This window comes from Neolamprologus brichardi, chromosome 14 (genome assembly GCF_056152115.1).
Source record: "Neolamprologus brichardi isolate AB-2024 chromosome 14, ASM5615211v1, whole genome shotgun sequence".
NCBI classification, from domain to species: Eukaryota; Metazoa; Chordata; class Actinopteri; order Cichliformes; family Cichlidae; genus Neolamprologus; species Neolamprologus brichardi.
In genome coordinates this window covers 6937026-6949905 of record NC_142117.1, presented here as the reverse complement: position 1 = coordinate 6949905, position 12880 = coordinate 6937026, and the positions used below count along the sequence as shown (strand labels likewise).

The 12880-nt window shown below is 40.9% G+C and overlaps 1 protein-coding gene across 3 annotated transcripts in view; it reads right to left on the bottom strand.

Moving 5' to 3' along the window:
• The window catches only part of LOC102777444 (unconventional myosin-Ic-like), a 61514-nt gene that overhangs the window by 19123 nt on the left and 29511 nt on the right, over positions 1–12880 (bottom strand). For 2 of the 3 annotated variants that reach the window (XM_035916197.2, XM_006809305.3), the window contains 2 exons: positions 1964–2119; positions 1268–1383 (listed from right to left, as the gene is read on the bottom strand). In XM_035916197.2, coding sequence (XP_035772090.2) covers positions 1268–1383; positions 1964–2119 — 272 coding nt within the window. Of the gene's footprint in view, positions 1–1267; positions 1384–1963; positions 2120–4105; positions 4309–12880 lie in introns of those variants that run through there. The other variant, XM_087850713.1, reaches the window with a different exon arrangement.

Sequence of the window (12880 nt, the reverse complement as noted above, 5' to 3'; positions counted from 1 at the left end):
ACTATCCGTGTGAAGCAGAAAGGCCAGAGTGGAAAACAGCCTGTTTCACTTACAGTATAGCCTGTCAGCCCTGTGCTGCTATCACCACTGCCATGTTGTTTCAGCTTATTTGGAAATATTAAGAAAACGGCCCCGTGACACTAGCTACATCTTTTTGTATGCATACGTTGAGTTATACTGTAGAGGGTCAGCTTCAGGTCAGAGGAATTCCCTCTCTCTGGTACCATCATTTGCTTACTTTTCTTTCCACAACTCTTTGCCAAAGCACATCTTTCTTTCCACTCAGGGGCCGAGAAAACATTTACCCACATGCTCGAGTGTTTAAGGTGAGAGAGTTGGGAGAAAAAAGAAAAAACTAGCAGTGGTTACAGCAGAGAGAGAGAGAAAGCTCGCCAAATGTTTCAATGATGCCACTGGGAGCCTATATAATGCTCGGCATTGTTTCTCTGACCATTTCTGTGGCAACCTTTCAAACAAACTTTAACTGATACAAGGACAGACAGGCTTTCACAGCATTATAAGCTAGTTGACTCTGCAAGTTTGGCACTTAGAGAAAGTATTCCCACATGCTCTGCGGCAATATTTGGAACGCCGTTATGTCATCGACAGGAAAAAACCTCACAAAGCTTCAACAAATTTCCTCTTTTAGGCTGTAGGAGCAAAAACATGACCACAGTAAACATACTGTCCACCATGAATGGTGCAGTCAGTGTTACAGAAATGTGATTCACCTAACAGCACGGAATCCTCCCCCCAAGCTTTCACTCAAATATATTATTTATATAATCCAGGATTTACAGACAGGCACACAAACATAGGCCTTTCACATCACAGGAGCAAAGATGAGGAAAACACTATTTGTTATGATGGTAGGCCGTGGGCTACTTAAGAGTCAGTCATAAAGTTAACATCTCATTCCGACAGCCATGTCATAATAGTTGAAACAACAAAGCCAACAACAAACCATGGTACAGTCACTATCAACAAAACTGCAGTCAAAGAACAAGAGTGCTACTTCTGGAAGCTTTCTGATTTCAGTCTGTAGCCCTCCAACAGTGTGACTACCATTGAAGACTGAATACTATGGTCCTGAGGTTTCAAAATGAGGAGGTCGTAAGCTAACATCACGTTTCTCCCCGACTGCCTAAAATGCACCCATGAAAGTTTGGATGCAACATTGCACCTCAAATGCAGTCTTCAGACCCAGCACACGCTGGATCAGTCTGAGCTGTGCACTGTGAGATCGGCCGACGCTGACATTACTTACATGTGTGGTGAGACCTCGTAGAAGTTGACCCCACGGTATCGCTCCATGTGGTTCTTGGTATAGATCTCCAGGTCTTTGTAGGGGTTAACCGACACCAGCACTGAACCGATGTATGTCTAAGGAAAAGGAAACGTGAGGTCACATTACATGAAAATGATGGACTTTTACTACTACCACTTTGTTAGTAGGATCCTGAGTGTGTATTGTGTGATGAGAATCACACCATAGCTGTATCAGAGACACATAGACATCTTAACTGCATGTCTTACCCTGGGCAAGCATGCTGTGAGCTTTTAATTCAGAACTCAATGCCCAACATTATTTTTCCTTTGCCTGCTTGTGGACAGAGGTAAAAATAAATAATCTAAATAATCTCTGCATCATTCAGAGGTCTGTCCTCTTCCAAGTGCAACATAATACTGCTTTTTTTAAAAAAAAAAAAGAAAAAAAAAGAAAAAGAAAAACAAAGAAACCTCAGAGGTCCACACTAAAGAGAAACAAGGCCCATGGCTCACTGCTCTGTTCGACAGCAGTGAGGTCATTTTCACACAGTTACATCAGGCTTAGAATAAATATTTAAATGAGTAAAATATTACAGGAACTCATAATTTAAAATGTAAATAAATCCTTATGAAGAGTGCTGGGACACAGGTGACTATCTCTATGATAGCAGTACACATGTCCACGCCCACTCACATAGATAAGGTTCTCTTTGAAGCGTTTGCGTAGGTTCTCTATGAAGGCTGCCTCACTGGTGTAGTTCTCCAGCAGGACAAAGTCCTGCACGCCCACCCGGTCTCTGGCTGTCAGGGCCGACTCCATCATAGCCCGCACCCCGTCACTAGCCACCACCTACAGGAGCAGAGAAAAAGGGAGGAGGTGTGGTTAGTGAATGAACATACCGAAACAGAGTAACACCTCATAAACCACAATCTGCCACGCAAGGAGAAACAGAAACTCTACAGCACGCAAGCACGATCCATCTTCATTAGGGGAGGACTGAGAGGACTGAAGGGAAGCAGCAAACAAAAACACGAGCTAGAGCAGCACCAAGACACAATGACATTCCTCCTGAAACTCAAACGTGTTGCATCCAAGAGATTGTGTTTGTTTTATGGAAGTGCTGAATACTGCAGCATGCTGGCTGGCCTTGAAGCCACTCCTTGTGGCTCCATTTACTGAAGTAAATAAAACTCTCTTCAGTAGTCTTTGATGTTTTCCTTGTACAACTGGGCTTGGCCTTCTGTGGTGTGCTGGCTAATCTTATTCACATTCAACAGATATTTATAGCTCACTGCTTATTATTAGAGATCCACTAACAATTTGTCATATTTCTAAAAAGGTCTGATTTGCTGGTATGAATTTTGTTCAAATTCAGTTTTATGACACATTTTAAACAGTTATTAACTTCCACATTTTCTCTATATTGACAGCAGATTACAAGTCCTGCTGACACTCCCGCTTGAATCTCAAAATGAGATGTTTCAGGTTACTGTGCAGATCAAAAAAAAATAAAACAAAACAAGAAGCACTGGGAGAGCGCACACCTTCACCGAGCCAGCTCACTCTCTGGGCACGATTTACTTTGAAGCGGAGAGTATCGCATTTTCTATATATTGACTTTTGTACTTTTTAAAAGGTACTTTACGAAATCTGCAGTGCAGTAAAAACAAGTGTGGGCTTTTATTATTTGCCCATTTTAATATACCCGACATCATTCTGAGTATGGCTATACCACATGTGTAACAATCAGGTCAGCGTTTATTACATTAGTTTCAATGTTTAGTAATGAATATCAAGTAAGATGTTTTTAAACACAAGTTAATCCTGTTATCCAAATAATAAGTATCTCTATATAGCATTACTGTCATGTAGACCTTCGGATTAATCTATTGATCTTGCAGGAGAAGTCAGAGGTCAAATATAACATGACATTTTAAATCTTTATACAGTACCTTCTATACCTTACACAGCACAGTTGTAAGAATCAGTTTCTAAGTTATAAGGCTTTTTGTTGTTAGGTTGACCTAGTGGATGCAAGTTGGTGGATGCAAGCTAAATTTTAATGGATTGTTAACACGACTCCACTCTCCACCCATACAAAGTTTTATTCACAACTTTTCAAGCTATGGTGTTTACAGACAAAATGACACTCAAGCAAACACAAACAAATGGCAGAGGTAATAAAAAAAAGGATTGCAGTACTGCAGTCTCTGACATTTCTGGTCTCTGATTAGCTCTCCAAAACAAACGAAGGAGTTATTGTGTCAATTAATCCTTAATCTAACAGCTATTTTATGATTGATTTATTGTTTATTCCACAAAAAGTAAAATCAAGTGACTCAGTTTTTAAGTGTGACGTCTAAATATACGGTTTTCTTTGTGAAACAGTCAAAAATTATGTTTAAAAACATAATAATAATAATACAACATAAAGAACAGCAAACATGTGGAAACAGGTGCAGAATTCTAACCATTACAACCTCTAGGAGAAAATCCCAAGCCCCCCCTCACAGCTTGAAGCCTAAAGCAGAAAACATTCAGGCCGATGCTGAGAAACACTGTTTGAAGTTTACAAGCCACTCACAGACCTCCAATTTATTCCAACACATGCTGCAAAACACAACCAAGTGTCTGCTTGTACATCATCCAGAACTTCCTGTAGAAAAGCTTCAAAGAGCTTCAACTACCCCTAAAGAATTAGAGAGAAAGCCAGGAGCAGGGCTGTACAAAGTTATCGCTCTAACCAACGTGGGCAAAGTCACACCCGGGTTTCACATATTCAAAAACACAGAGGCAAACTTAAGAGTCAGACCTGAATTTAAATTGAACACTTACATGTTTAAGTTCATCAACGCCTTTAACCAGGAAGCCATTTTCTAAAATAGATGTTTGAGTTTTGCGCATACGATTGCGAAAGTTACTGAGATCCATGTTTACTGAGTCGGACTGAAGCAAACTCTGAATAACTTCTTTCTTAGGGCAGAGGCAAAGGTGGCCAGTGCAAACGCAATGAGAGAACACACACACACACACACACACACACACACGCACAGACACACAGTACAGCAGGTGTTGTTGTTGTGTTATGTAGCACAGCAGTCTTCAGCCCCCAGGAGATCACAAAGAAGAACTGGAGACAGATAGGGAAGCTGAGGGTGGAGGGAGGAGAGGATATATTAATTAGTGCTAGGTGAGACCAGAGGGAAAAACACCGAGGAGAGAAACAAAACGAGGAGAGAGGAGATGAGAAATGCGAGGTTATGACTCCAGTCCTTCTCCATCACTCCATTTAAACTGTGAGGGAAAGTTAGCAATCCTCCCTGAAATTCCACACATTTCAACAACCCATTAAATCACTGCAGCACGCGCACAGAGTTTGAATTTCACACAAGTATGCATTAATATGTTTGATCCCTGCTTTCAAAGCAGAGTGGTAATGTCCCGGGAGCTTCAGTCATGGGATGCTGGTGTGGACCTTGTTCCATGTCTGTAAACACAAGTAGCACCACGCAGGTTTCTATAAATTAATAACATTAGCGAGCATTGCCCGTTATGTGTATGCTCTTTAATTAAGTGAACCACCGCTGCACTTTATCCTCACAGCATTTCACAAAGTCTACGAGGCACGCCGTTATAGCCGATTCACTTAAGTTTATGTTATGATGGTGACTCACGCTTTCACCTCTTTTACTTCTCCGAGCTATTAAATATACGATTGGGCACATATCTGCTCATAACGACACCATGATGGCACAAATCCTGAGTGTACCATTACTATTGGATAATATAGCCAGACCTGCTCTGATGTTTGCCTGTATGGGTGTGTCCTAATATCTAAGGTCCTGCCCTTCTGTACAGATGTTTCTACTCAGCAATTAGGCCGGAGAGGGGAGCTCCAGGGCCATGTAGCCTTTTTGGTTTGTAGCTTGTGAGCTCTCTCTCTGTGTGTGTGTGTGTGTGTGTGTGTGTGTGTGTGTGTGTATACTCCTGCTTTGTGGAGACCAGGATATTTTTGGCAATTTGGCCTTTAACTTTCACTTTTGTTTGATGATCACCTTTTTTGTGTTTCTTTTCTTTCAAAGTTGATAGATGCTCGTCCGTCTCCTTTAGCTTAATAATTATTAAGAAAAACTATTTTGTTACATCCCCGTGGACATTTTAGGGCAACTAACTCCCACTATCAAATTAATAAAAGCATCACGTTCACTTTAGCCTTTGTGTCTTTGTGCCTCACTATAGTAAATGCCGCTTTAAGGCAAATCAAACCTCAAGAGTGGAGAAAAGATGCCGACAGAACAACAACAGTGAGGGAAATATTCAAATGAAAATGGATGTGTTTAAGCATGTAGGAAGGGAAGGAAAAGAGATACATATTCAATTTAGAGATATTTGTTAACTGCCATGTATAACATGATTCGATTACAGGTACTACATTGCTTTTCCATAAGCGTCAAGTTTCACCTCTCAAGTTTTGACTCAAAATTAGACTTCAAAATGAAGACCAGTTAGTCTAACAGCAAGACATCTTAGATCATAACAAACATTAAAATCCCAAATCAAGACCAACCAGTCCTAAGTTTATTCTCAACTTAAGGGGTAGAGTCAAATCCCACCCCAACCAACAGGTTTCAAGTTAAGGATATTAAAAAGGTCTCCAAAAGTTGATTCTGTTCATCTGGACGTAGCGTTTTCTGGGAGAAACGTTTCGTCACTCATCTAAGTGACTTCTTCAGTCTCAGCTGACTGCATGTTTCCCCAATCTTATAAACAGTATATTTGCATAATGAGATGCAGATATTAAAAAGGAACAAGTTAAATATAGTGGATCGTCTAAACTGAGCAAAGTTAAACCTTACGTGCTTTTCTCATGTCTGAATGTGATGGGGTGATCGTGGCTCAAGAGTTGGGAGTTCGCCTTGTAATCGGAAGGTTGCCAGTTCGAGCCCCGGCTTGGACAGTCTTGGTCGTTGTGTCCTTGGGTAAGACACTTCACCCATTGCCTACTGGTGGTGGTCAGAGGGCCCGGTGGCGCCAGGCAGCCTTGCCTCTGTCAGTGCGCCCCAGGGTGGCTGTGGCTACAATGTGGCATCACCAGTGCGTGAATGTGTGTGTGAATGGGTGGATGACTGGACGTGTAAAGCGCTTTGTAGTCCTTAGGGACTAGTAAAAGCGCTATACAAATACAGGCCATTTACCATGATGTCCTGCGACTTTATTTGTGCTTGCCAATATGACAAAGTGGTTGTGTCAATAAATCATTTGATCTGATTTAGACAACACTTTAACCTTCTTTGCAGAAGGTGAAGTCCATTTATAGATCAAGAAGTCATGATTCCAGGACAGGTCATGTGACTCCGGCCTACACCTCTGGGTATCATTGTGATTTATTGACACAACCATGTGTACATATGTGAAATTGTGAGTGTGGTAACTGGAACCTATACATCCCTGAGCTCTGGTGACCTATTGTTTGAAACATGTGTTCAAAAAACAAAGAAACTGCAGCTGGGAGTGTGTGAGTGTGCATATATACTGTGGAATTCTCTGTTGTCAGTCATTGCTGAGTTGTTTTAAGCTGCACTTCCCACCTGTAACGTCAAATAAGCGTGGTACTTTGAGTTCTCAGTTTGGGTTTTCTGGTAAAAAATAAAACTGTCTGATTGCTGTTATGATGAACAATTAACTTCTTAGTTTTCTTCATCCAAACACACTGCTGTTACTACAGCTGGAGACAAACTTCCTGCTTGGAGGATTTTTCCTGGGAAAGACTCAGCAGGCAGCGGGTGTTCAGACCAAACACAGGGGAATATTCCATGTGGGAATGGCTTAAATCACTGTTAAGAGCAGCAGTACTGACATTCATTTACATTAAAGGAGCCATGTTTCATTACAACAGCGTCCAAATATTGTGATGCCTGGGACAGAAACCAGAGCCTTATTTCCTCACCTCTCCCCTCCTCTATACATTGTCACCTCTCATTCACTTTCTGTCCTTGTTTTGGTCTCCCGTCCTCTCTCTCCATTACTTCATTGTTTCGCAACGCTTCATTCACTGTTTGGCTTTCCTGCTGCCGGGTAATGCTCCACACCGGACCTCCACCCGGTCTCAGGAACACACCAACTACGTGCCAACCCAGTTCCTACATGTCGTCATGTTTTCCAGAGCCTTTGCTGCAAAACAAGGCAGCCTGGAGCCAGGTTAGCAGGAGGGAACCTGGAGAGGCGCACCACTCTGCCAAGATGGTGCACCTCTGGTACTGCTGGTTGGCTGGTCCACTGCAGACTTCATTATCTGAATATCTACTGGACGTTTGGTATAGACACTTAATACTTTCTGATGATACATTTTCCTTTGGTGATCCTGTTACTCTTACTCCAGCACCAACCCACAATGACACTGACATTTCAAGTATTCACCTGTTAGTGAGTTTCCATAAACAAACTGACATTAATGCTGTCTATTAATATATTTCTTGAACTATTAAACTTTTGCTATTATTACTACACATAGCATGTGCACCACTTACTTGATTTAAGGTAATCTACCTACAAGTATATTTTTAAAGCCATCCATATTGATACAGGTACGGTTTAATGTTCTGGGCCATAGCTGCTTGGACCTCTTTTAATTTGAATCCCAGTTCACCTACCAGTTTATGCTCTACTTTTCTAGTTTCTAGGTCACTTGACACAAATTAGTATATCTGAGGGTTGTGGCAGGAAAGTCATTGTTGTAAAAACAATCTGTGCCAAACTGAATATGCAGGTATATCCACAGTGGCAACACCTTCCAAATAAGCGAGTGGTGTAAAGACGTGTTTGTGTCTTTGTATTGAATGGATGCACCTTTCTAACCAAGCTTGCTGGCATTATCTGACAGGACAATGCTCCACCCTGTTTCCTAATATGGTCACTTCTGGCTTAAATACAAACCAATAAGCTAATGTAGCTGCAAAATGCATGATAAGGAAACAAATGGGTAAAACCATATTGGCTACACCCATCTTTTATATACAGTCTATGATGTGTGTAGACTGTCATAAACAAAACAAACAAAAAAAATTTCTAAAAGTTTCTAAAACATCCACTGTAAGGATTATCCTTATTAAAAGTATTCATTTCAGCCTATAATAATCCAGAATATCAGTATAGTTTAGGGTTGATTTTTTTTTTTTACTAACAAATTTCATTTCCTTTATTTTATCTTCTGTACCATCATTTGTATCCCTGTCCTTTCTCACATGACCAAAAGTAACCACATGTAAGAGAAGCAGAGAAAGGAGAAAGCAGAGGGTTTGATCACTCAGGCAGCCTGTGAACAATAGCAGCTCTTTCCTTGACCTTTACATTGCTGCGGGCGCGCTCACAGAGCTCAGATGTCACTCTGTTTATGTAAACCTCATCTAACCTGCTGCTTTTAATGCACCGCACAGTGCACGTCGTGGAAGTACAGATGGATGGTGAAGAGGATTTTAAGACAGCGAGACTTTTCAAACGCGAATTTGAAATAAGGCAAGTTTGAGTGTTTCTATCCAGTTGGCTTATGTGTGAGCAGCTTAATCACTGTTGATACAGTTGCAACAGCTTTCCACTTAGTGTTTGGTCCATTTAGTATCTGGTTGCCATGATGAAACATTTTGAAATGTTTTGTCATGGTAACCGGTAAAAAGTTGCCTGCGAATCCAGCAGAGATGTCTGATTACACCGATGTTAACTATGTTTAACTCATCTCAACTTCTTAATCGGATCAGTAGTTACCTCTTTAGGTTTAAGGGAAAAGGAAACCATTCACCCAGTTTCTCAATAAAATCTAGTTTGCATACCCAAATTGTAACTCACAGAAGAAGACCGAAATGAGTATAAAAATGTAGAAATGTAGCCTTGAAAAAAAATCTAACACTGAACGGGTGGTTGGCAACCTGATGGATGTTATCAAATTTAAACATTTTTAAAAGCAGCCATAATTTCTTACTTCTAAATTTAACAACATTTAAAGCTTGAAAGCCTAGAGAATTCTGGCAAAAGTGCTTTAAAAAATTCTCAAATGTCAGAAAATTTTTATTACTTGTCCTAAACAACAGTCAACACTTTAATAAGAAAAAAAAAAAATCAATAAAAATCTAAGTTCTAAATGAGCACAAGTGTTAGATGCAGTTCTACAACAAACAGCTACTCAATTATCTGGATTATTTTGGATGACTCAATTAAAAGGAACCTTCCACTGTTTGAGTAACGCAGGTGTCGAACAGAATGGCCAAATCCAAGCAGCAGAGGCCCAGATCCATACTTCTTTGGTAACTATTCAGGGTCAAATTCATAAGCCTACATTTCCCATAATGCACTCAAATGGCCTCTTCCATTCAAAATTAATACTTTAAAACATTTGGAAACAGTGTTTTGTCAAGCTGAGATGAGTAAACTGGACTACTTGAGTAGGTTTCAGTGGAGCAACCCCTTAAAGATTTGAATTAAGACAAAATGTAAATTTTTCATTTCACAAGAACATGCCTTATTTCTTATATTAGATGACATCACTTACATGCAAAAACAGTTTTTACATGTAAAACAGAATAACTACACCATTCCTTACCGACACGTGTTAAAGGGATGTGATGTCTTTCTAATGTTTTTCATTCACAGAGCTACTAAACAAATCAGGACCAAAACACTTAAGCCAAATGGAGTTGAATATTTTCACATGCAAAAGATTCAGGTTAAATATGCAAAAGGAAGACAGGGATAATAGAGGAGTGTAGCCGTCACTTCTGTTAGAGTAAAAAACATCTGACTTGTGTTTTACATGATTTGTCGAAAGTTCTACAATGACAACCAAATGAGTGAGGCTCGGTGTGATTCTGATGGAGTTTGCTACACACAGTTTGTTTTGCCCTTTCCTACATTTTTACAGTATGAATCAGCTTTCTGGCACACATAGCCCATCTGTCCTTATCTGCTCTGCACTTGGTGCTGGAAACACGAGGGGCATGAAGTGAAGAAGAAGTACTCATTCACCTTTGTGTCAAAGGTGGTCGTGGATGTTGCTCTTGTTAAATCCTAGCAAGCCGTCATGATGCCATATACAACATCAGTGGCCAGGCAAGAGCTAATGATTAGTTTTTTGGGATAACTGGCAGAGTACCGTCACAGTATCAACCAGACCAATGAGCCAGCTTGTAGGTAAAATAAGAGACAGAAAGGGATGGGACTAACTGAACCTTCAAAATAAGAGCGAGAGGACTTTCCACTGCACTAGCCAACAGATCGTAACAATGAAATTAAAACACAGGTCAATTTTTCAGTCTTATTCTTTCACTGTAATTTGAAGATGTGGATATAAACCAAGGGGAGGTGAGGTAGACCCTGTGTCAACACAAGCCTGTGCAGGTAAAACTCAAAACAACATTTCCCCACTGCTCACCTGTAAAAGCTCCAAGCTTATTAAAGTTTTGATTGCTATCACCATGGTGACACGCCTGCAGGCTTGTCAGGGCTCTTTTTTTAATTTCCATTTAAGAGACAGTGAGTGAGATCAGGGAGCAGTCAGACAGGTGTAGCAGGCTAGTGACAGTCTACTGCAGGTTGCTAAAATGAAGCTGCCCACCTGATGATATGTGGGCCAAAGCACAAGTCCAGAGCATTTTTTTCTTTGCTACTCTGCATAACACTTTCTGTCATACTCATGTCACATCTTCCACACCCATTACTATTAGCTCCAGTTATGGCTTTCCACAGCTCTCCATGACCTTTGATCTTTCCGGAGCAGGCAGAGACCCAGTGTAAGGACAACATTTTCCACTTAATTCTCTATTTTCTACCATTTTGTGACCAAGTTACAAACTTATTCCTGTGTAGGCTGCAATACTGCTGTGCAGCACAAGTTGAAGTTTGTGTTTCATGTAGAGTTAAAGAAAGTATATGTTCTCATGTCATATCCAAAGAAGAAACTCAAATACCCAAAACTAATTACACGAGACCTCTCACATTAATTTATTTGGGTTCCTGATTCTTCCTCTGTAAATTAAACTAGGCACATACGGTCCTCTCCTGCTTGGAGGTTAACCCTGAAACTCTGCATATCAACTTTAACCTCCTAAGACCTGAACTCTTCCACGGCATGCATTTTTAAATTCTCTTTGATATTTGGGCTGATTGGGACCTGATGAATGTAAAAACAAAGAATTACCAGATTTTTTTTTTTTACCTAATTTTTGTTTCTAAGAAAAATGAGAGCCACATATAAGCATATTCATTTAAAATTTAGATAGAACAGTTGCAGTATAATGTCCTCGTAAGTGGATATCAGGCCCTTGTAGAGCAAAATTGAGTATTTTGGTCTAAATAACCCAAAATGTGAAGTCCACATATGTGGACGCCAGGTCCTAGGAGGTTAAAGTTCCTTTTGTCATGATTTACAACCCATCGTCAGTCAGTGTATGACAATGAGGTAATTCTAACTTACTATATTACAACGATCCTCCATTGAGAAACAGCTCAGGTTTTAAGTCATTAGATGTGCAATTCAGGATCTTTCTGAAGCAAGTGAGACCAGTCCTACATAAACAAATTCTTGAACTAAGATCAGATGCACTGCAGGCAACAATGATTGTGTCAGGAGTCTCTGAGTGCATTGTACTATCCTGACATCTAATTGTACACACGGTGCTATAACAGAGAAGGCTGGAGAAATGATCAAATCTTTATAGAGGTATATGCCTAAATACAGCAGTTCCCTTAAAGACTTAGTGTCAGCTCAGAGAAGATCCACCACATTGTACAGACAAGGTACTTCAGTGTCATTCATTAACATGTTACCTCATAGTTTCAATGAAGGAAAAGAATGCCACCCGGCCACACAACACCACCATGCGAGAGCCTCGCCCTGGGGCAGTGCAAACACACAAACAATGCGAAGGACACACCTTTACCGATATCAACTAGACCTGACGTGGATATGACAAATACAGAGTTGAGATGTGAGAGGATGCAGATCAATGAGGAGAAACAGAGAGAGCATGAAGTCTGCAGAAGAACTGGCCTGCCTCATTGCTGAGGGATTTCGCTCTCACCTGTGTCCTTCAAGTTCACACTATTACCCAAGCCAAAGCTAGTCCCCAAAAACTTCCACACTAACTTCATCTGACCACAATGAAATCTGACAGCCTTTAATGCAAATCTACATGTCCAAACATCGCCACCTCTCAGGCAAGAAAAAAAAAAATTTTCTGAGAACTTTTTTCTGAATGAAGGATGTGTCCCTTACCAGAGGTCTGTACTTCATTGCTCCTGCACTGCTCTCGACTGGTTGTGGACAGGGTGTCCACCCCCCCCCCGCAATCCCTTTTCTCACCACTCCGATACGAATGTGGGCTCCAGCGCCGCGTCACAACCACTATTTAGCTGAGAGTTTGTTTTTAGAAGCTCTCCCCTCCACTCTGAGAGCCAGCTGCCATAGCTTCTCCTCTTACTGCTGCTCGCACACGCTTGACGCACACCTCATTCTGTCCTCTCTCACTCGCCACTCATTTGTACACTTTTCTTCTCCCCCCTCCCCTTCAGAAGAAACAGTCCCTGTGCTGGGTGACACACAACACCCCACATTTGCTCCCACTC